The sequence below is a fragment of the Rhamphochromis sp. 'chilingali' genome (assembly GCF_963969265.1).
Source record: "Rhamphochromis sp. 'chilingali' genome assembly, chromosome: 2".
Classification (NCBI taxonomy): domain Eukaryota; kingdom Metazoa; phylum Chordata; class Actinopteri; order Cichliformes; family Cichlidae; genus Rhamphochromis; species Rhamphochromis sp. 'chilingali'.
This window is the reverse complement of record NC_137930.1, coordinates 54,573,049-54,595,615: the sequence shown is the minus strand read 5'-3', so window position 1 is coordinate 54,595,615 and position 22,567 is coordinate 54,573,049. Positions and strand designations below refer to the sequence as shown.

Sequence of the window (22,567 nt, the reverse complement as noted above, 5' to 3'; positions counted from 1 at the left end):
TAAGAATCTGCGGGCGTGCACACAGGAAAATGACCAGCCATAAACAACAATGGTTTAAAGGGCAAACTCGTATAGTTTGCCCTTTAAACTCGTATAGTACTACTAGAAGCCTACAGTAACAGAGATGTCACAGATGACTTTATTAATAATAAAAGCATTCTCGCACATCACGTAACAAATACATTGCTGGTCCATCACCGGCTCAACGGGTAGCACGTACAAGTCACAGTTTGTACCGTAAATAGTGCTTTCCCGGCCGACTACGTGCAGGCGGGGCGGGCATGTCCCCAACCCGCCCACACTGAGGTGCTTTCAGGCCAAAGTTAGTAAAGTAGAGTGTCAGATTTCGACAGCACAGGAAAACAATGTAACACTTAAAAAAAGTCTAAACTTTTGGGATATACGTTACCCCGTTTGCCAAAATACCTACAATAATCTATTCTGATGCATTTAGTTTAATTAGGCTACAGTGGCTGTAGAAGCTAACACTAGAGTTTTAAACTGACGGTTAAAAAAAGTCGATTGTGATTGGTGACTCGCCTGGAGTGGGCGGGACCGGAGGTGCCAACTGCAATTGGGCAGCGGGTAGGGCTTGAAAGCGGCACTGGTACCTTCTTCACTGAGAGGAAATTAGAAATTAGGTCAGACGGACTTGTTCCCAGCCTAAGAGCATTCCGCCTAAACGGACATTAACACGGGAGGTTGACAGTGCTCCTGCTGAGGTAGGCCTGTGCTTATTGACGTACTTGTGTACCTGAGCACCACGTTATCAGCTCTCTGTCTGTGTTGGAATGATTGTGCGGGTGCCAGCTTGTTACGCAGCATGCAACAGCAGCAGCACTGCCTTGAGTTCAGACTGTGCTTGGACCCGGATAGATGACACCTGTGTTCACGTTTGTTTTGGCGTAACAGCTCTGAGGTGGTGGTGCAGTGTACAGCTTCTTTGGACCTGTTACTTTAAAGCACCGTTAAATGTTATGGTATCGCACACTGTGTGGGGTTTTTTGTTTGTTTGTTTGTTTATGTTTGTTTGTGTGGCCTGGTGGGCTCCTGTGTTACAATACTTGTGGGTAGAACCACAGATAAAACCCACAAAATCAAAATCATGACCTCACACTAGATATTTGGGCTGATTAGCAAATAACAAATAATGATCAGACATGTGATGAGAGTTTGAAATCCTGCTTGTTTTATTTCCACCAGCCATTCCTGTATCCGGCTAAGCTCTTTACTTTCTAGCTAATGGGAAACAGCAAAGCAGAAAGTAGAGATTGTCATGTTTTTGCACTAACCCCAGACAGTGTAGCTGAGGCTGATCTAAAACGACCTGTGTTTATGGTTCAGACACAGGATGGCTGCACTGCGTCATCTCAAGCAGTGCCACCCGAGGGGCATTGCTATCTCTCAGTTTCACACAAGCAGCCCTGCCTCTGCCAAACAGCATTACAAAATGCTTGTGCTTGGAGGAGGAACTGGCGGTATCGCAATGAGCTCCCGGATGAAGAGGCTGGTGGGAGCAGAGAATGTAGCTTTGGTGGAGCCCAGCGAGGTAAGGACACACTAGAGGATCACAGTAACCCAGCACCCACTGCAGATTTAGGCTTTCATTCATTTCATCCGTGACTTCCTGTTTACATTTCTGTGCTTCAAACCTTGAAAGGAAACTTGCACGCAAGCTTGTGTCAACAAAGTTTTTTTTTATTAAAAAAAAAAAGTGTTTTTCAGATCCACTACTATCAGCCAATATGGACCCTGGTTGGTGCTGGTGCAAAGACTGTAGCGTCCTCAAGCCGTCCCACTGCGAGTCTTATGCCATCTGGAGTGAAATGGGTGAAATCTAAGGTTCAGGAAATTAACCCAGAGACAAATACTGTACGCACAGCTGACGGGACTGAAGTAAGTTTGCAACAGGAAACTGTAAAGTTATAAAATGGCTTAAAAACACGTGATCTGTCTCTGTGTGTGTAAGAGAGAGAGAAGCTGAATATTATTTTAAAGACCTGACATAAACTCGTTTTCTCCCTACAGATCTCGTATGAATATTTGATTGTGGCGCTTGGTTTAGAGCTCCATTATGAGAAGGTGAAATCACAGGGTTTTTTTTCCCATTTGTTTAATCAGCCTCTGCCAATTTACATCTTAAGAGATTTATACTCATACTTTTTTGCTGTTGTTTTTACTTGTAGATCAAAGGACTCCCAGAGGGGTTTGAGCACCCAAAAATTGGCTCTAACTACTCTGTCCAAACTGTGGAGAAAACGTGGAAAGCATTGCAGGATTTCAAAGAGGGCAATGCTGTGTTCACTTTCCCAAATACTCCTGTGAAATGTGCTGGAGCGCCACAAAAGATCATGTACCTGTCAGACGCCTACCTCAGGAAGGTACTTGAATCTTTGAGATCTATTCAAGAGACAAAAAATCAAATGTGATTTTTTTTTTTTTTTTTTTTTTTTTTTTTTTCCAAATTTGATGAGTGGTTTTTGTTTTGTTTTTTCTGCTTCAACTGAAGACGGGCAAAAGGGCAAAAGCCAATGTGATCTATAACACATCATTGCCTGTGATCTTTGGGGTAAAGAAATACGCTGACTCACTGTGGGAGATTGTGAAAAAGCGTGACCTACAGATTAACCTGAGGCACAACCTGATTGAAGTGCGCGCAGATAAGCAAGAAGCTGTGTTTGAAAATCTTGACAAACCAGGGGAAACCAAAGTTATCGAGGTAACTGTAACAGCAACTTTCACTTTTGTTTCATGTATAAATGTTCTTTTTAAGTACTGATAAAAAGGGTGTTTGTTTGGGGGGGTTACAACCTTTTAGGCTACACATTTTCTCTTTTTGCATCTTAATATATAAAATATTTGAAAAAGAAACCCCAGAATAACCAGAATTTTTTTTAATTAATTTTTTTTTAAGTATGAAATGCTTCATGTTACACCACCAATGGGACCCAGCTCGGTGATTAAAGGCAGTCCGCTGGCCGACGAGATCGGCTGGTTGGATCTGAACAAAGAAACTCTCCAACATACCAAGTATCCAAACGTGTTTGGGATCGGAGACTGCACCAACCTTCCCACATCCAAAACCGGAGCGGCTGTCGGTAAGTGTGTTGTGCACTTAGGTTGATCGTTGCGCCGAGTGAAGTCTGGAAAACTCTGCTCATTCATTCCACAGCTTCCTCTTGTGTGACCTGCTTGGACTTTTGGTTGGGTTTTTGCATTTTTATTATTATTTTTTTAAAGCTACTATCTGCTGTATTACACAATCATTTGTTGGAACAAGACTATAAAACACCACCACACCCAGTGAATTTGTTTCTGTGGGGACATTGCTTGTTTTAGTAGGTTGGTCAGTGTGTCAGGTATCGTTTTGTGAGTTTGATTGGATCCTTACATTTCACAAAGAAGGTTTTCTTTTTTGTTTTGTTTTTTTGGTTGTATTTGGCATGAACAGATAGTACAAGCTTTAATCCTGCACACTTGGCTAATTTTGGATTTCCTGTGTCGTTGCAGCCAGTGCAATCATTGTTAATAATAAACTACATTTCAAGCAATTCAGCGCAGACTTTAGATTTAACATATCGTGTCTCATCACTTAAGGAAAATACCCACACTTTGTGGTGCAGTAGTTTCATTTTTCAGTGTGGAGACAGATTTCCAGGTTAGCTATTCTTCCTGGATCATCCTGCCACGGTCACACGCGATAAAAGGATTACGTGAACAGATGTTCTCGGGTGTTTTAAGCCCACGTTTGGACTGGACTAATCAGGCAGAGTCGGACATGTCCTGAAGCCACTCCAGATTTGTCTTGTTTGTATCATTCAGGGCATTGTCGTGCAGAAACTTGACTCTTCATCTTAGTGTTCGGTTGCTGTGCTCTGGAACTGGTTTTGGCTGCTTTCCTTCCTTCAGCTCCAACCAGGCTGAGATGTGCTGGCATTAAGGCTGATATGAGTCGGTGATGAGCAGCGGCCGAGTGTTAAATACATGGTCTGTTCACTTCTGACTGGATAGTTCAGTTTGGAGTTCTTTAAAAGCTCTATGGCATACTTTACAAAGCTGTCTAATGGCTTTTTACTGAGAGTCACTTCTGTGTAGCTGGGGTACTATACTGTTGTCCTTCTGGAAGGTTTTCCTGTGAAGAGCATTTCTGTTAAAGTGATGTTTGAATCCATAACAGAGGAGTGTCCTGCTTTGTTGCTCAGCCAACTTTACCAATAGAGTTCTACAAAGAGTTCCTCTGTTTTTGTCGTGTGTGTGTGTGTGTGTGTGTGTGTGTGTGTGTGTGTGTAAAACATGTTTTTGCTTAGTCATGGTGGGGTATGCAGCCTGAAGCGAGTGTATACCTTTGTAAATGTATCGCTCACTGCTTTTCTTTTTTCAGTCTAGAGGATGTGGCTGTTTTTAGCCCCTCTAACAGTTGTAGTGTTGACATTATCTGCCGGTCAGTCCATCTGTCTGTCCTTGGGTGAAGTTTGATCTGGAGGGAAGTGTGTCGGTAAAATGCTACACAAGGTGAACAAGTTTCATATTTATAGTTAAATCTTAGGTTCAGAGCCACTGCGTTTCTGGGAACGTGATCTAGTGAATATGAATCTACTCTATGCTGTCTTCTGGGTGTACAGGTCGAAGGCATACACAATGGACGCACTTGAACAACAGATCACTAACTATAAATGCTTCAGATTTTGCTGTAGTCTTCTTTAGGATAAGAGCTCAAAACTTTCATCGCTGTTTGCTTAATTTGGAACAGTAACTGCTGTAAGCATCTCTGGCTTCTGATTGGTTCAGATGTTTTAACAAGCTGCCTGAACTTGTTAAATTTAGTTGAGGCTAATGAAGTCAGAGAGCACAGTAGCCTTACATGCTGCTTGCTATGTTTGAAGTCTTTTATTCTTCTGCCACATTTCTTATTTTGTAACAAAGACCTCCGAACGCCTCAGAGTTGAGACTTTGACTCGTGGCCTGCCCACTTTGCATCGCCACAGGTCATTATGCCTTGATGTCAACTAAATGTTCTTGACTCTCTGATGTAATCACTTCCTGTGTGTACTTCACTTCAGGCTTTAATTCCCATTTAAGAAATGGACCCACCCTCAAGTTGCTTAATAGCTGAATAGTCCCCGTATATCGTTCCCTATAAGCTTCTATGGCAGTAAGAAACATAGTTTTAAATGGTTCTTTGTAGTATTATCACTTTGACTTTCAGATCAAACTATTAAGGAGAGGTCAAAAGTGACATATTTTAAGTCTTTATACAGTAGGGTTCTATATATCAATAATGCACACCAAATTGTAAGAATCATAGATTCTAGATTTTAAGGCATTTTATCAATTTTCAACCAATAAATCACTGAGAACCTTCACAGACAATAAATCATTAAGTTGACCTTAGTGGATGGAAGCAAAATTTTAATGGTTTGTTAACATGACCCCACTCTACACCCCTACAAAGTTTTATCAGAATACATTCAAAACCTTTCTGAGCTAATGTGTTTACAGACAGACTGATAACACGCTATGTTTAACAGTCAGGGTAAAAGCATTTCCACACACAAAGTGTAACGCAAAATCAAGCGATTCTGACTAAATGGCTGTGTAGCTTTAAGAAAACCACGTATGACTGGGGGACCTTCAGTTTGCAAATCAGAATAGAGGTTGGACTCTAGAGCAATGGGCAAGGCCCAGGTGGTCTGAACTGGATTTGCCCTGATCCAGAGCAACAGGTATGACAGGGTAAGAAGATCGGTGGATGAAGTGATTCACTTATCTTGTTTGGTGCCTGTTGTAAAAGTCCGTGGGGGCAGTGTGGTGATCTGGGGTTGCTTCAGTTGGTCAGTTTCAGCAACATTGTGTGTCCAAAAGTAAAGACTGAATGACCAGGCTTTTCCATCAATGGCATATTTTCTTCTACATACTTAAAAATGGAAACAATTTATTTGGCTCAAATTGTAGAACAGTGGTTGAGGGAGCATGAGACATTGTTTGCCCTGGATTGGCCACAACAAAGTCTAGATGTTCAGGATGTGCTGGAGAACAGTTTAATCCCATCATCAATGGAAGCTCTTTACAAAAAAAGGAATGTAACTCTGGATGGAAATGAATGTTGTGGTGTTGCACAAGCTTATCAGAGCTAAAGATAGTCCAACAAAATGTGACTTTTGTTTTTGGTTGAGCTTTGTATTTGTCAGTATGTGCAGGTCACCTCAATGATGGTGTGCATTTTAGGACCTACAACAGCTTCCAGCAAACTTGACCAAGATAAACATGCTGGTGTAATTCAGTTTATCGAATAAGGACCTGTTGGATATAAGCAGAATTTAAACTCTTTTTGTTTGTTTGTTTTTAGCGGCACAGTCTGCCGTCTTGAGCCGAACTATCAGCAAAATATTGAAAAAAGAAAAACCAGATAAGAAGGTAAGTGTGACAGCTATGATTCATGTGTTTAATTTTCTATATGGTAAAGCTGCTTCTTAGGAAATACGTCTACTGAAAAACACACAAACTGATAATCTGTCCTTTTCTTGTTTATTTAGTATGATGGGTATACTTCATGTCCCTTGGTCACAAGCTACAACACAGTAATCCTGGCAGAGTTCGACTACAACGGACAACCGCTGGAAACGTTCCCCTTCAACCAAGCCAAGGAGAGGCGATTAATGTACCACCTGAAAACAGATGTGATGCCTCACCTCTATTGGCATGGGCTTCTTAGGTATGTTTACAGTTAATTAACAGCAGTTAATTAGCAGCAGTTAAGCCGCTACAACAACAGCTTTGTCTTTATTTGTCTCACGACAGGGGGCTGTGGGGCGGACCGGGACCTTACAGGAAAATCATGCATCTTGGGATGAAATGAAACCTCATCTTCAGTTTGAATCTGAAAGGAAATTCATTGTGTAATCATCTACCCAAGGGTGCACACGCATATGGATAAAGGAGTAATGTGAATGTTTTGAACATCATGATTAATCGGTCTCACAGAAAAGCTCATTTAAGTAGCGTTTTTGATATTACTGTGGAATTAAACGACTGGAATGATGGAGTGGGTCTAAACTGCTCATAGATCAGCTGTTTTTTTTTTTTTTGTGGGTTTTTTTGTTTGTTTTTTGGGTTTTTTTGTTTTGGGGTTTGTTTGTTTTTTTTTGTTTATTGGTACTTTTGACAGCCCAATGAATGGCCGGTCGAGATGCTTTCATAAGCCAGAGATGGGGCTTTTATAGGGACCGAGAACAAAAGTTTGTAGAACACTCTTACTCCACACCTCTGGTGTTTTGTTTTGTTGTTGTTTTGTTTTTTTCAGTTATAGTTGGTCGGCATTGGCAAATTTTATATAGTGACATTAAAAAACCAACTCTAAATTCAGATTATTTCAGGGTAGCCTTTAAGCACAGCATATAAATATTACTCTTTCCTAGATTGCTACATTTAAAACCGTGCACATGTGTACAGTTTAGTCATTGTGCGTGAGATGTGTTCAAGTCTTTGGCTTTATTTAGAGTTTTAAACTAATCAAGCTACCACACATTGTGTAGGATTTGCCATTTGGGGTGTTTGAACATTAACATGCAGGCTACAACAAGTGCTTTTTCTTGCATTTAGACGTTAGTGTCTGAAGTAGAGTTTTGTACATGATGATGATTTTTTTTTTTTTTTTTTTTTTTTTTTTTTTTTAAATTAGTTCTCAACTGAGGCGAAAACATCTTGGTGGCTGTACAGTCAACGCTAGCTTCATTGTATTAAAACAAAAAAAAAAAATCCTATAATCATTAAAATGACTGAAGCTTATGAAACCTCACGTCAGACTGTTATTGCAGGATAATATGAAACAACAAATGAATTGTTTTGTTGTTGCATTAATTATTACTTTATAAAATTACAGTATTGGACTTTAATGAGCAGCTTTGATTTGAAATGGTTAAATCTGAAAAGCGGTTTTCAGACACGGGAGGGAGGCCAAAATTTAATTGCACACTTGTGTAAAATTGCCCGTATGTCCTCTGAAATAAGAATATGATAGGCTCTCAGAGGAAGACACTTTCGATAGCACTTTTGCATAATCTGAATCATCTGTTTTACCTGATCACTATCAATAGACTTTGATGTGTACTTGTATAAAAGTTGGATTTAATTTGCAAAATCCAGAGACCTGGGTCACTGGATTCAAACAGACTACTCTTTATTCTTCTCTCTGCATATTAAAGGTCATCAGCAGGACTACACTTCTTATTGCAAACTGGCAGAATATGTCTTCAGTTCGTGATCACCTTTCCAGCAGCAGTTTAATGTCAACGTTAAAAACATCAATAAATGTCGGAAACCTGCAGGGATATTTAAATGACTGTCTCGGATTTGGTTAAATGCTAAGTTTAATTCACTTTCATCCCCCCCCCCAACAAGAGATGATCTAAATTTGACTAAAAGCTGAGCCTGCTTTTAGTCCAATTATACAGTATAATGTGGAGAAGCTGCTTTTGTTTTGGGATTTTGTTTTTTGCTTGCAAGATTTTTGAAAGTCTTAAAACGTCTGAACCATCCTGGCCACTGTCCTACAAAAAATGCCAATTTGCAGTCCAAACGTTCAGATTCGGCTTAATTAATACAGGATTCTTGCAGTCGCACAACAGCACCAGCAGGGATAAAATGTGACGGAGAGCCCGGGTCCAGCTGCGCACATACTAAAGCCATTTTCCTGTTGACTGCGCTCGCCACGTTGGTTCACCTACGTGTGTGTCACATTCTTCTGCGCACCGCAACGTTATGTTTGTGATGAGGCGGGAAATGGCGTCCGCAGACATGGTCGATCTGTGACTAGCTACTGAGCGACGGACACAGCTGGCGGCAACAACCACGGCCCGATCTTTGTCCGTGGCCGCCACGGTCGTGGCCGAGAGCTGACAACGCTGCGGGACGTTTTGAAGAGCTTCCTAGATCATCGGTAAGCATCGAACAACGTCAACATGTAAACAAAAAGGCTTGTACCCCCCGTGAAAGCCCGACTCCTGCTAGCTAGCAGCTAACGTTGGCTACCGAAGGGGGCGTAGTCTCAATTGCTAAAGATGGTTACGGGAGCGAACAAAATGACGCGTTAGCCACAGCGAAGTTTGCTTTAATTACCTTTATTTCACTGAAGGATTAAAGAGTAATTTCCATATTACCTATAGATATGCTGTCGGAAGACACACTAGAGGAGTTTTTTGAAGCGGAGGGAGTAATGTCACGAAATGGCTTTTGCTGCCTTTGGCGTTTTGTTAGCTTGCAAGCTAACTATAGTTTGGTTAACGTTAGCCACAGAACCCACTGACAGACAGCGCCTGTTTTATGCTAGCATTAACAACAGTTCTGTTAAGCCTACAGGTGTCAGTTCTGACTACGTAAAGTCGGCGGTGGGCCAAATAATGCGGGGCATCAGCGTCAGAGCGGTGTTGTCTGTGTAGTATTGATGCTAAATGTCAGCGGTTGGCTAACGTTAGCGGTAGCTGACGTCGTTGGCGTTAAGGCAGCCCGTCTGATGTTACATAACGTTAGACAGCGGTGCTGTTTGCTGTCAGATCTCATTTAGCAACAACTTAGCAAACATATATAAACACAAAGCCTATCCTCTAAGCAGCAGCTAACCTCGGATAACTCGAAAGCTTCATATTTTTGCTAACTTCTGCTGTTTACCACCCACTCCGCTGACCGGTCCGGCTTACACGAATTTTTTGTTTTCATAACTTTTCTTTCATTTATACCGGAGTCGAGTGGCCGTGACAGCTAAAAAAAAAAGGCAAAGGTATGCGTTTCATCTGAACTAATTTGATGAGCTTCCTTAAGTTACTCAATTGTCTGCACACATTTTGACTAGATTGGTGGTGAAGTGTCCATAAATCGTGGGTTTTCGTTGCACAGCTTTAGCACGCCAATAAAAACGCATTTGACTGTATCTGCGAAGGGAGACAGAATGAGGATGTGAAAACTGTAAACATAAATAAATACAACTTTAGGAACTTGCTTCTTTGCTATAGTAAACTAGAACCACACACAGTCATGTCAACGTATGTGACCTGTATTTACACGTATTTCATAAAACAAGAATTTGCGTTGGAAACTGAGGGGAATTTAGAAGCTGCATCAGTGTTTTTCGTGCATTTAAAAAAAAAAAAAAAAAAAAAAAAAAAACTGAAACACATTAAAGAGGTTTTTGGGTAGAGCTTAAAAAAGATGGTTAGCTTTGTGGTGTATTTTTATTTTTTTAGTATTATTTTGTTTAGAAAATAAGCAAGAAAGAACATAGATGAAGTAACTCAGTCTTAGCCCTTGCTGTACTTGCATAGTAACGCCCAAAGGCCAATTTTTTTTTTTTTTTTTTTTTTTTTTAATTTTTAAGCCAGGAAAAACCCTGACACAGTTTGTCTGCCGAAGAGAGAAGTTGCTATATCCTGCTCAGCACAAGTCCTTGTCAGGATAAGAAATGTTTGCTTTGTGTTTATGTAAAAAGTCTTGTCTTGTATGATATTGGCTGGGCAGCAGATCTGAAAACCTATCAGGATTTTTAGGCACATGGTTGGAGAGGAACTTGTGCAATTTCCTGCTGTTTCTGACCTTTTGGTAAACAAAAGCCCTTTTGATACTCAAGTAAATTAAAACACCTTTTTTACAAATTAAAAAAACAATTTAAAATAGTGATAATTTTTATGTTTTTATCACAGTCTAGGTTTTTTGAGGGGGTTTTCTTGGGGGGGGGGGGGGGTAGAGTTTCATGTACTTGAGTGTAACTTGCATTTTTGGTCATAAGTAATGGGGACATGCACGATTCCTGTCAGAGCGGCAAAGCACACTTTTTTTTTTTTCTTTTTTTTTTTTTTTACCATTTATGGATGGATTGTGTTTACTGTTATAACACAAAGGATTGAGTGTCTACCCTTTGTGTTTGAAGTGCAGTGTCAAAACCGCTCAGTCGACTTAACTCCATCTTTTCCTTCCTTGTCAGATTTTTCTATGTGACGTTGGTACATGATGAAGCTGAGAGTGCGTAAAGCTCCTCAGCAGCCGAGCGTAGGCCATCAAACCCACCCGTCCCAGGCCAAAAGGAAACACTGTGAAGTGGAGCCATCGCCGGTGAGAGGTCGAGGCAAAATGCAGAAGAATGAGACAGGCCTGTTCTCCACTATCAAGAAATTCATTCGTGGAAATGCAGTCAAGGTAAGCACAGCTTTTTTTTTCTTTTTTTTTTTTTTTATGTGCTTCATTCTGTGCTTCATAGTACGGCGCAAGAACACACACAGCTACTTAAAAAAACAAACCAAAAAGCTGATAAAGGGAAGCTGTGTCACGCATGTAACTGTTAGTAGTGTTTTTAGACATCGAAACAGCAGGTTTACAGTTATTTTAAGTCTGACTCAAATTACTGATGTCCACACAAAAGTTAGATATTTTTGTCTTAGACTGCCGAAACCTCCTATAGGCTTCAGTGGGTTCGTTAATTTTTTCCACGTTGTTTAGTTTTACAGTTTCCACATAGTGCTAGTTTGCTTGGTTTTTATTTGTTTTTTTTAGTTTTCATTGTAAATTTTTGTTAATATAACACAGGTGATGAATGTCAGGGGCAAGATCTAAAAAGTTCAGAATAGGGATTATAATACAAGCACAGCGTTCATGCTATGCAGGCATGTCAGCCTTAATAAACACATACACTAATGCATCCTAAGGTGTATATTAGTTCTACACAGCCAGGTTTTCTTTGTGTCTGCTGGCTTAACAATACCTTAACTATACCTTAAACCCCAATCAGAGATAAACTTAAGCTTTCTGCTTGCACGCTCACGTAAAAGGGGCGGCGTTTGCCCACATCGTTTGACTCTTCTGCACAAAAATGGTTCGATTTAGCACCACTCATTCCAATCAGAGACATTTTACTCTGTAAAAAAAACATGACAATATCACAGTAAAATGCAACACTGCTGCTTACAGGAATACAAGAAAATGCAATGCTGCAGAAAATCCCCAGATCTACTGAGTTCATGATCATTATTAGCATACTGTGGAGTAAAGTAAACATGTTAATATCTTTGCTGTTTTTTTATTTCCGACCAAGCAGCCACACATTAGAGCTTGAAACCTTTAAAATGCATCTATTAAAGCATCAGAGGTTACTCTGTGTGTTTGACTCTGTCTCACAACCTAATAAATTAGACTTGGAAATCAGTTTAGTTTGCCACCAGATTAAAGTGAAATCAATTTTATTGATTGAATAGATATCCTGTTTGATAAACGGCCTAATAATGTAACCATAATCAGTTTTCTGGTCTGTGTTCTAGTAACTGAAGTTCCAGCAGTGTAAAACAGGTAGAACAGAATGTAAAAAAAAAAAACAAAACATGTAGACATTTTCTGCATCACCAGCTGCATGCAAATGCAGTGACAATGTCACACATTCATTTCAAAGGAGGGCTTCATTTAGTGGTGTTGGGACAGTTTGACTTAACAAGTTGCATTGAGTTGAGTGTTCTCCTTTTTCCTGTCAGTCAAAGCACTTTGCACACTCTGTTTTTACCCCTCAGCCATAAAAAGGTCCATGGGGTTTTGTTGTCTCCCTACTTGGCAGACAAAACTCTGTGTGTGGCATGTGCTCACGCAGGTTTGTGAAAGTGATAACTTGATAATGTGCCATTCATACCATAGGTGCATCTACTATGTTTGAATTTCAGTGATCTCAACCTCAAGGTCAGAGGTCACTGGGAGTTTGATTTATAAGTGCATCTACTAGGAAGCTGAGGGGTAGCACTGGCAGCTGCCAGTATTGTTATCATTGTTATGTCCTTAGAGGGGTACTACAAAGCAAGTTTAGTGGGTTAGTGAGGTATGTCAGTGCACTGACTTTTAACAGATCATCCTTCAGTTTTCTTCCATTTATTTGATTCATAGTGGTGAGGCAGACTTGAGGCTATCGTAGAGGTCATGGGGTAGAGATGGAGTGTACCGTATTTTCACGACCATAAAACGCACTGTACTAAAAGGCGCAGTCTCAGTTATGTGTGCCATTACTGTATTTAACACACACATAAGGCGCACTGGATCATAGGGCGCATACAAGTACCGTATGCGTATTTAAAAATAAAGCGGGAGCAAACCTGAGTTCGGTACCTTACTCACATTTTTATTACCAGTAATCATCATCATCAACAACACACAAGCATACAAGTGCGCGTATTTAAAAATAAAGCAGGAGCAAAACAAAGTTTGGTACTCACATTTTTATCATCAATCAAACCCATCGAAGTCCTCATCCTCTGTGTCTGAATTGAACAGCTGCGCTAAATCTCCATCAAACATGCCAGGTTCACTTTCTTCACTGTCAGAGTCACTTTCCGTGCCGTGCGGCTCCTCGGAAATGATGCCGGCTTTTGCGAAAGCTCGAACAACAGTGCCAGCAGACATGTTAGCCCAAGCATCTACAATCCATTCGCAAATTGTGGCGTAACTCGCCCGGCGCTGCCTTCCACTCTTGGTGAAACTGTGGTCTCCATCGGTCATCCATCGCTCCTAGGCCGCTCGCAGCCTTACTTTGAACGGGCGGTTCACACCGATGTCCAGCGGTTGGAGATCCTTTGTCAGGCTTCCCGTAATGACAGCAAGCTCACAGTTCATTTGTTTCACTAGTTTTTTTTTTCACATCGGCTGTGAGATGGGCACGCATAGAGTCACAGATTAAGAGCGATGGTGATGCATGGAAAAAACCACCTGGTCTCCTTACATACACCTCCCTCAGCCACTCTTTCATCATTTCCTCATCCATCCAGCCCTTTTCATTTGCCTTAATGATGATTTCTGCTGGAAACTTCTCTTTAGGCAAAGTCTTTCGCTTAAAAATCACCATAGGCGGCAGTTTCTGTCCATTAGCATGGCAGCCAAGCACAACAGTAAAAGAAGACTTTTTGTGCCCCGTTGTGCGTATCGCTAGCATGCTGGTCCCCTTCTTCTCCACAGTGTGACTCACCGGGATGTCAAAAGTGAGCGGGACCTCGTCCATGTTTGTGATGTGGCTGGGCTGGATGTTTTTGTCGCCGATGTGTTTGCTGCAGTAGGAGCGGAAGATGGCCAGCTTTTCCTTATAATCCGCTGGAAGTTGCTGCGCTACCGTAGTCCTGGTCCGGATGGAAAAATGGCACCGTTTCATAAAAAGTGAAAGTGAAACTGCTTTTAGCCGAATGGTGACCGTCGAAACGCTTCTCCCACTCGTTCTTTGCTCGATGATCCACCGCTCGAGTCTTTCCTCCAACTCGGGCCACCTCGCCTTATGTCCGCGGAAACTCAGCTGCGTTTTCTTGACCTGCCGGAGCTTGTTTTCTAGCTTCCTCCATTTGCGAACCATCGATTCGTTAATCTTAAATTCTCTCGCCGCTGCTCGATTTCCATGTTCCTCCGCGTAGCTGATGGCCTTCAGTTTAAACTGTGCTTCATAAGCGTGTCTCTTTGCCATTTTCAGGGTTGCCCCCACACTTCACCGTTTAGCGTTCTCATGGTGTTCTCTACTACGTCCTCCTTACAACACACAGGGCGCACTGCGCTATAGGGCGCGCCGTACTTTTTGAAGAAAATCTAAGACTTTTAAGTGCGCCTTATGGTCGTGAAAATACGGTACTCTCGACAGGTTGCCTGTCTATTGCAGGGTTGACCCACACAACCATTGACAGTCACACTCAAACCTGCAGCCAATTTGGAATCACCATTTAACCTAACATGAATGTTTTTGGATTGTGGGGGGAGGCTAGAGTACCCCGAGAGAGCCCACGCAGACACAGAAAAGGCCCCGGGCGGCCAGTGGATTCAAATCTAGAACCTTCTTGTTACGAGGTGGCAGTGCTAACCACTGAGCACCGTTCCGCCCCAGAACAGAAGTCACATTTTTAATCAAATGTCATCACATGCTTGTAAAACATCCACATTGAGAAATTAAAGATGCGCTTTCTGTGGTAATGTCATGGCAACTGCTTTCAGTGCTGCTAAATATATTTTGCATTGCAACATGTTAGCGATTTGCACACTGAAGAAGTTAAAGCTGTGGAAAAATGTCAATTATGTACATTTGTAACTGTGTGTGTCGTTTCTTTTTAGGTGGAGCAGGATATTCCTGCCAAGCGGAGTCGTATTGATTGTAATCCCGACGGTGATCTCATTACTTCAACACCACAGACTAGAGGCCTCTCTAATAAATCCGTATCCAGAGTTTGCCGGAAAAGTCCAAATAAAGGTATGACAGACCAGTCTATAGAAGCTGACCATAACAATTCGCATATCTTTCATGTATATTCTGCAGTTTTATAGCTCTGTCTTAAGAACCCTAAAAATTTTACAATAGTGTCAACAAACTAAAACCATGTCCTTTTTCCCCCTCCTTTTTTTTCTTCTTCTTTTCTTCAAAAGACACCATGACCTGCCATAGTAAACCAATTAAACCAAACGGTAAACTGGAGGCCCCCGTCGACTCAACGAGCAGCCCACCACGCACCACCCTCCTTGGAACCATCTTCTCCCCAGTCTTCAACTTTTTCTCACCAGCAACTAAAACTGGTAAGAAAGTCCACAAGTATTCTGTAGCCGATCCACAGGTAATTTAGGCTGAATTAATAAATAATAAATAAATGATAACAAACAATCATGCTGAAATATCATAAACTGAATGGTTTTAGGGTTTTTTTTCTGAAGAACCAGCGATATATGACTGAAAGCCACATCTTATTTGTATTCCCTCTGTTAAGCCACTCCTGGCTCTGATTCTCCCGGCCAAGCCATGGAGGCAGAGGAAATCATGAAACAGCTGGACATCGAGCAGGCTGAAGAGATGCCGAGCAGCACTCTCACATCCACCCTCACATCCACCGAGGGCATCGCTCCGTGTCACACTGCTCCGATTTTACCACAGAGGCTCCACATTACCTCCGATACAACCATAGAAGAAGGAGAGATCGTCACTGAAACTGACATGCCCCCGTTAACAGGTACGACCACGCACGTTAGGCCTAATCCTCCTTGAATTTAAAACTTAATTCACATAAACAAGGACAACTTCACAGTAGAGGCTTGTTATTTCTCAGAATCATTGCATTTGAATTTCTCTTAAATCTTATGTGTCTCTGTCAGCTCCTGGGTGTATGCCAGATGGCAGCTATCCACACTCATTACCTGCAGTTCCAGCAGAACCCTCATACGATGAGGACTGGGAAGTTTTCGACCCGTAAGTTAATCAATTTTTTTTTCTTTCTTTTTTTAAAACAAACTCTAAATTTAATATAAATCCTTTCAGTGTTAATTAAGTAAACATTAATAGACTTGGTGCTAATAGAATAAGTGCTGCATTGTTGTTAAATTTGAGCTTGCACTTTGCGCAGCAAACCCTGTCTTTGTTGAGTTTTGTGGTGTGATTCCACTTGAAATCACATTCAAGGTGACTTTGTATGCTGGTGTTGAGCTTGTTGTGAAACTTTCAGCCACCAGGTGGCAGCAAAACCACACTTTTAAGTCTGTGCATCGCTCTGCGTTTACTTCACTGGAGGATACTGTTTGCTCATCCCCGATTCCCCCAGTGAAGATTAAATATTCTCTTTGTTTTCCTTTATTTTTTTTATCCAACATCTATAAAAGAAACAGTAAATAAGTTATATTACTATCAAAGGTTCAACTGGGACATTTAAATACTTGTGATTTTTGACTGTTGATATATTTCCTTTTGGTTTCTTTAAATTCGAGGTACTTCTTCATCAAGCACGTGCCTCCGCTGACAGAAGAGCAGTTAACACGCAAACCGGCGCTGCCTTTAAAAACACGCAGCACACCAGAGTTTTCTCTTGTCCTTGATCTGGTAAGCAGCAAAATGTCCCTTATGCTTTCATCTCAAAATAAAATAAAAAAAAGACTCAAATTAAAGACAACAATAAAATAAAAATAATTTGTTTTTTTCTTCTCTTGCTTCCAGGATGAAACTCTGGTTCATTGTAGTTTGAATGAGCTCGAAGATGCAGCTCTGACATTCCCCGTGCTTTTTCAAGATGTAATATACCAGGTACAGGTTCAGCATCATTCCCCAGTTTAAGAGACTCACTTTTTATGGCTGTTCCTAAACCTTCTGTCTCTTGATCTATTTTTTCTTTTTTTTTTTTTTTTAAACCTGCAGGTGTATGTTCGGTTGAGGCCCTTTTTCAGAGAGTTTCTCGAGCGCATGTCTCAGTTGTACGAGGTAAGAGGCATCTTTTGTTAGAGTGCATACGTTTGTTTAGTCTGGCCTCCTCTCAGATTCAGTATTAGTCATTTATTGCTGTCCATTAAAATTTCAGATTATTCTCTTCACTGCTTCAAAGAAGGTCTATGCTGACAAGTTGCTCAACATCCTGGATCCGAAAAAACAGTTAGTAAGGTCAGTGGGGAACGTGCATCCAAAGATGAACTCTGCCTGCTTTGTAAGATGTCTGGTAGCTGTAGAGTAAGAGAGGAAATGAACAGGATACAAACCTGTATTCATTCCATCAGAGTTCACCAGCTTTATTCTGTAGTCATCCTTAGGAGAAGATCCAAGATGAACATTTAAAATATCGCTCTTGACACAGGAAAAAAAAAAAGGAACTTCCTTGATTTTTATACCAGGTGTACTATCCAGTATTCAAGTTCTTCGTGTTTCCTTTTCCAGTAAAACTAACAGCAGGTTTTCTTTACTGGAAAAGCCATAAAGCTCCTCCCCCTTCCTGATTGTGTTGATTTTGTAAACAAATCCTTTGAAGATTTGTGTTTGGACTTCTCAGCAAGCTCCGTTGTTGTTTAGAAGAGGTTCAGTTTATCAGGCAACCAGCTTGGTTGTGTGTCGCTCCTAAGCAGAGCCTATGCACAGCTCTGGAGAGTCATGAGGGGGAAAAAATCAGTATTCCCCAACTAGTAAGGCTTCTGGCTGTTTCGTGTATCTGAACGGCAGCAAAACTTTGAGCTCCGATCTTTACATCCTCTAATTGCACCTACACCGCAGCTAAAGCCACTCTTTTATTAGCACTTGCTCCGACCCAGCCAGTCAGGATGCTGATTAAACAAGGACCTAAACCTAAAAAAGCCAGAAAGGATGTATCAGATGACGATGTTAGCAACGAACTCCAAACCGAGAAGATGGAAGAAGCTAGCGCCCAACAGACCAAGACTAGTGTTCTGACTGCAATTGAGTTGCAAGTGATTATTGGGGTTGCTGGTAGTCGCTGGAAAAACAGTTGCTTAAGGTCCAGTCACACAGGTTTGCAGAGTGGTTAGTAACTCCCTGGCAACAACCTGTTGCTAGCATAAATGTGCATTCCCCAACTGATTGGCAAAACCCTCTTTGTGATTGCTTTGGCAGCTGCAGTTGTAGTTTGCATGGAAGTTATGGACCTCTCTACAAATGCTGTTCAGCAGCTCTGCTGGCTGTAGTGAAGCTGTGAAAAGTGTAACACAAACCAGAAATTGAGATCATGTTGCCTTCAAAATAAAAGTTTGAAGGCAATGTTGCCTGTAGCACTGAGCCACAAATCATATTTTAAAGACTTTCTCCAATTCTAGTTAGTGTTGCACTTTTCACCATTTTGCTATTGCTGGACTTGCTTGGACTAAATCTCTTTTTTGCAAATATTATGTATCAAAATAGTGTCTTGTCAATCACGAGTTGTTAGCCAGTAAGCATGCAGTTTCCCAGTCATACCCACCTTGCATTGGTATTTTGGCAAACTGATGGTGGGTGTCATTCATTTATTTATTTATGATTAATATTTGAAGGTCATCACTTGCACATAAACATGCAGCTTATATCATTTTTCTCACTCATTCAAGCACAACCAGCATTACTGATTTGGTCCTCTCAGCGTGTCCAGTGTTTCATGAATATATTATTCTGAAAGCACCATTCACTCCCTTTTCATTGTTTCAAACAAACCAATCTGAAATGCCTGTCGGGACGCTTGCATTTGTTTTTGGGTTTTTTTTTTTTCATGAAACATTTATTAATTTCTTTTCCTTCTGTCACCTTACCGCCAACCTCGGGACAAATGCACAGTGTAAATCATTTGACCCTTTGAATTTTTCTGTAAGCATCATTAACTTCACCAGAGCTCTTCTTCCTTTGGTGTTATTTTCTCGGAATAAATCTGTCATGCTGCATTTTTCTTTTTTGCTTTCTTTCTTTTAGACATAGACTATTTCGTGAGCACTGTGTGTGCGTTCAAGGAAATTACATTAAAGACCTAAACATTCTCGGGCGGGATCTTTCCAAAACTGTAATAATCGACAACTCACCCCAAGCCTTTGCTTATCAGGTAAAGTTCTTACACCAGAAATTATTTTATTATTAGTTGTTTATTTGTTTTTTGTTTTTTTTAAATGAATGAATTCATTTTAAACTGCACTTTTATCCATGATTTTGTGTCACATTGATCTAAACACGCGTTTTTGTTTCTTTCAGCTTTCCAATGGAATCCCCATTGAGAGCTGGTTTGTGGATAGAAATGACAACGAGCTTCTAAAGCTTATTCCTTTCCTCGAGAAACTTGTGGAGCTGGTATGTACTTGGACTTGTAAATATTTGCATCTGTGCATTCACACCAGTGGAAAATAACCACAGCTGGCAGTCTGCTGTCACTGTTCCACCCACTCTTCACCACACGCAGAGTTAGCTGTGTAATAAACTTACCAGTTTTATATTTAGTGTTGCTAATAGAGAACATATAAACAAATATGTGTAAATTATTTAAACAAACCAGTTAAGTTTCTTACTTTGCTGCTGATTCATTTAACTGAGTTTCAGTCTGTATATCTGCATTGGTTCATGGTTTGAAAACCACTGCACTGTACCAACAAAATGCTGCGTATGGCTGCTGAAATCGCAAATTTTGATTGGCTAGAAAGCTGTAGTCTAACTCTTGGTTAGATAACAGCTGTCAGTCAGCTGTCAATGGCTTAATTTGGTGCCAGGTTTAGTTTTGTGACCAATGCATTTAACCACAAAAAAGGGAAGTGTCAACTCAGTCAACAACGCTCACATTTTAATATTAGATTTTTTTTTTCAAAGCTTTGTAAGTGTATAAACCCAGTCAGCAAAGAGAAGGTGGTCTGAGAGGAAGTGCAACCAAAAAAGAGCAGAAAGTAAAATGGTGCAGAGAAGTTTTAGGTAATGTGAGTAAAGCAGAGGAAGACGGACGTGAGAGGCAAACATTGCTATTAACACAGCACTGTGTAACATTAACTCTGCTGGATTGACATGCTCAGTAATATCATGATTAGAGCTGGGCAATAAAACGATAACATTATCATGCAAAAGGTTTACTCAATAGTGATATCAAACATGGTCGGTATAAAATCGATAGAGCTCACTCCATCCATGTTTTGACGGACAACACAAAAGGCCATTGACAATAAGTAGTGCCAAGACAGTCATGTGGGTAGAATAACATCAAAGCCACACAGGTTGGGTTGACGTACACGGGGTAGGAGAGACAGCCGGCAGCAGCACATGAGCTTATATTTGGGCTGCTACACGCATTGCGCTAAAAGCTCGGGCAAGGTAAAAGACGACATGGCAACAGAAAATGAAAACTCAGAACAGAGTAGTGTGCGCTCCAACACTGCAAACTGTGTTGAAAGCAGGTTTCCACAAAGGCCAGGTGACAAGGCATGATGCCAGTAAGCAGAGTCGAAAATGTCAGATTTAAGAAGCTGATTAGAGAAACTGAGCCTGTTACCAACTTCGTGGCTATAAACGTTTCTCTCAGACGACTTTATCCTGCTACATGTGGAGAGAAGAGGGAGAGATGAACAGCTTTTTACTACCACAGCGGATTAGTGGTGGAACGAGTCACACATCTGATCCATGACTGAGGTCTAAGGAGCTTGGAAAGAAAAAAGTGTCTGGACTTCTTTAAGTTGCTTGAAGACGTTTCACCTAGCCCCACCTTATCCTGTAATTTACTGAGGTCAGATGGCCCAGGCTGTGAGTGGGCATTAAAGCGTCTGGCGTCTCATTAGGGGGTCCATTGTCCCTCTTCAGGGGGACACTCCCACAGGGCTTAAATCTGGGACTCTCCACCATTTGACCCTAGAACTGAAGAAGCTTCTTGGATGAGAGGTGAAACGTCTTCAAGCAACTTAAAGAACTCCAGACGCTTTTTTCTTTCCAAGCTCCTTAGACTACAATGACCTGGATGACTGAGAAGCTTCACAGACATCCATGACTGAGACTCCCATTGATACAAAAGTAGAACACAATTGAGTGTTAGTTTTGCTTATGTTCTCCTTTTATGTATATTTGAAAGTTTTTAAAAATTTGTACTGATATGTTTAGTATTTTCTGTTTGTGGAGTTAAAATGCTTTACCTCTATACTGTATTTATTAAATTTTTTGTTGTAATAGCTGCTTTATTTTTTTGGACCTGACCAAAGAATTTAGTGTTGCAGTTCGTTTTTGTTCTTCTGTAACACTTGAAGGTTTTTCCTTGTCAGAAAACCCATGTCACATATTTAAAATACAATTGCACAATGTAGCAGCGCATTTATCATGTTCAACGGCTCAACCGTAAATTTTAACATCTCATTTTGGTGTAAAAGGGAACCTTTGAACTTTACGGAAGTAGGGATTTTAATTTTAACGTGATATCAGTATCAACTGAAAATATTAGCAGCCCAGCTCTAAACACATTGCATTTAGTGAAAGTTTGTCTTTACTTGTTTCTCGTGCAGAGAAGAAGACATCCTGAATGTGTGATCAAAATGAAATTTTAATAATTTACAGTTTTTAAATCAGTCTCACCTTGTCTGTCTCGTCCCAGAATGAAGACGTCAGACCGCACATCCGAGAGCGGTTTCGTTTGCACGACCTCCTCCCTCCAGACTGAGGTGCTAATGTTCATTTACAAGATCGCAGTGGAAGAAGGAAAAAAAACAAACGGACTCATAGAAGGATGTCTTCAGTGGATTCAGCTCTGAATGGCAGTGTTACATACACAACATTGCCATTATTATAATTTTTTTAAGTCGTACAAAAAAAAAAAGAAAAAATGAAAATTATGCTCGAGTCCACAAAAAAAGTCCTGGATGTTTCTCCACACACACACACACACACACACACACACACACACGCACACACAGTGAAGGCAGACTCAGAGCAGAGGTTTCTTAGCTCACTTGTTTTCAGTGCGACCTTGCAGACGGCCTCCTGGAAGGTATTTTGTCATTTGACAAAACTGAATGTCACAGTGTTGGATTACAAGGACATTGTTGGTTTCCTCCTGACCTCCAGTGGCCAGTCAAACCTGTAAAATATTCACTCTATTTGCTTGTAAATATATGTACATAATTGTTTTGTTTTTTTGTTTGTTTGTTTTTCTCTGAGGTTTTTAAGTCCTTTTAGTTTCACTTCAGATTTTAGTATGTACTCTGACTCGGTTGCTTTTTTCTTTTTTAACTGATAAAATGTTGTTTTGTTTGAACTTGTTGATAAGCAGCTGCTTTTCTGTTGTATGCCTGCATAATTCCTGTGATGCTTTACTCCATTACATGCAGTCGTCTCTTATAAGGTGCAGTTTAAAAAAAAAAA

The 22,567-nt window shown here is 40.7% G+C and overlaps 2 protein-coding genes across 2 annotated transcripts; both read left to right on the top strand.

The window, feature by feature from the left end:
* The first annotated feature begins 553 nt into the window (after positions 1-553).
* Positions 554-8,515, top strand: sqor (sulfide quinone oxidoreductase). Its single transcript, XM_080868438.1, has 10 exons — positions 554-722; positions 1,345-1,549; positions 1,726-1,896; positions 2,029-2,082; positions 2,187-2,381; positions 2,510-2,719; positions 2,915-3,098; positions 6,347-6,414; positions 6,534-6,712; positions 6,799-8,515. Exons 2-10 carry the CDS (start codon positions 1,352-1,354, stop codon positions 6,854-6,856), a joined length of 1,317 nt encoding a protein of 438 aa, XP_080724564.1. The 5' UTR covers positions 554-722; positions 1,345-1,351; the 3' UTR covers positions 6,857-8,515.
* A 241-nt stretch (positions 8,516-8,756) lies between these two features.
* Positions 8,757-22,109, top strand: ctdspl2a (CTD (carboxy-terminal domain, RNA polymerase II, polypeptide A) small phosphatase like 2a). The gene is made up of 13 exons (XM_080868426.1): positions 8,757-8,935; positions 10,970-11,181; positions 15,094-15,229; positions 15,403-15,549; positions 15,738-15,977; positions 16,120-16,213; positions 16,726-16,837; positions 16,952-17,038; positions 17,150-17,212; positions 17,310-17,389; positions 19,169-19,295; positions 19,442-19,537; positions 21,801-22,109. The coding sequence occupies exons 2-13, from the start codon at positions 10,993-10,995 to the stop codon at positions 21,864-21,866; spliced, it is 1,437 nt and encodes a 478-aa protein (XP_080724552.1). The 5' UTR covers positions 8,757-8,935; positions 10,970-10,992; the 3' UTR covers positions 21,867-22,109.
* The last annotated feature ends 458 nt before the right edge of the window (positions 22,110-22,567 follow it).

Bases quoted from the DNA above. Each gene is read 5' to 3' on its own strand.
- sqor (XM_080868438.1), top strand. From the start codon at position 1,352: ATGGCTGCACTGCGTCATCTCAAGCAGTGCCACCCGAGGGGCATTGCT. The intron at 6,415-6,533 runs GTAAGTGTGACA...TTGTTTATTTAG, and splicing joins AAGAAAAACCAGATAAGAAG to TATGATGGGTATACTTCATG. The intron at 6,713-6,798 runs GTATGTTTACAG...GTCTCACGACAG, and splicing joins TATTGGCATGGGCTTCTTAG to GGGGCTGTGGGGCGGACCGG.
- ctdspl2a (XM_080868426.1), top strand. From the start codon at position 10,993: ATGATGAAGCTGAGAGTGCGTAAAGCTCCTCAGCAGCCGAGCGTAGGC. The intron at 11,182-15,093 runs GTAAGCACAGCT...GTTTCTTTTTAG, and splicing joins TTCGTGGAAATGCAGTCAAG to GTGGAGCAGGATATTCCTGC. The intron at 15,550-15,737 runs GTAAGAAAGTCC...CCCTCTGTTAAG, and splicing joins CTCACCAGCAACTAAAACTG to CCACTCCTGGCTCTGATTCT.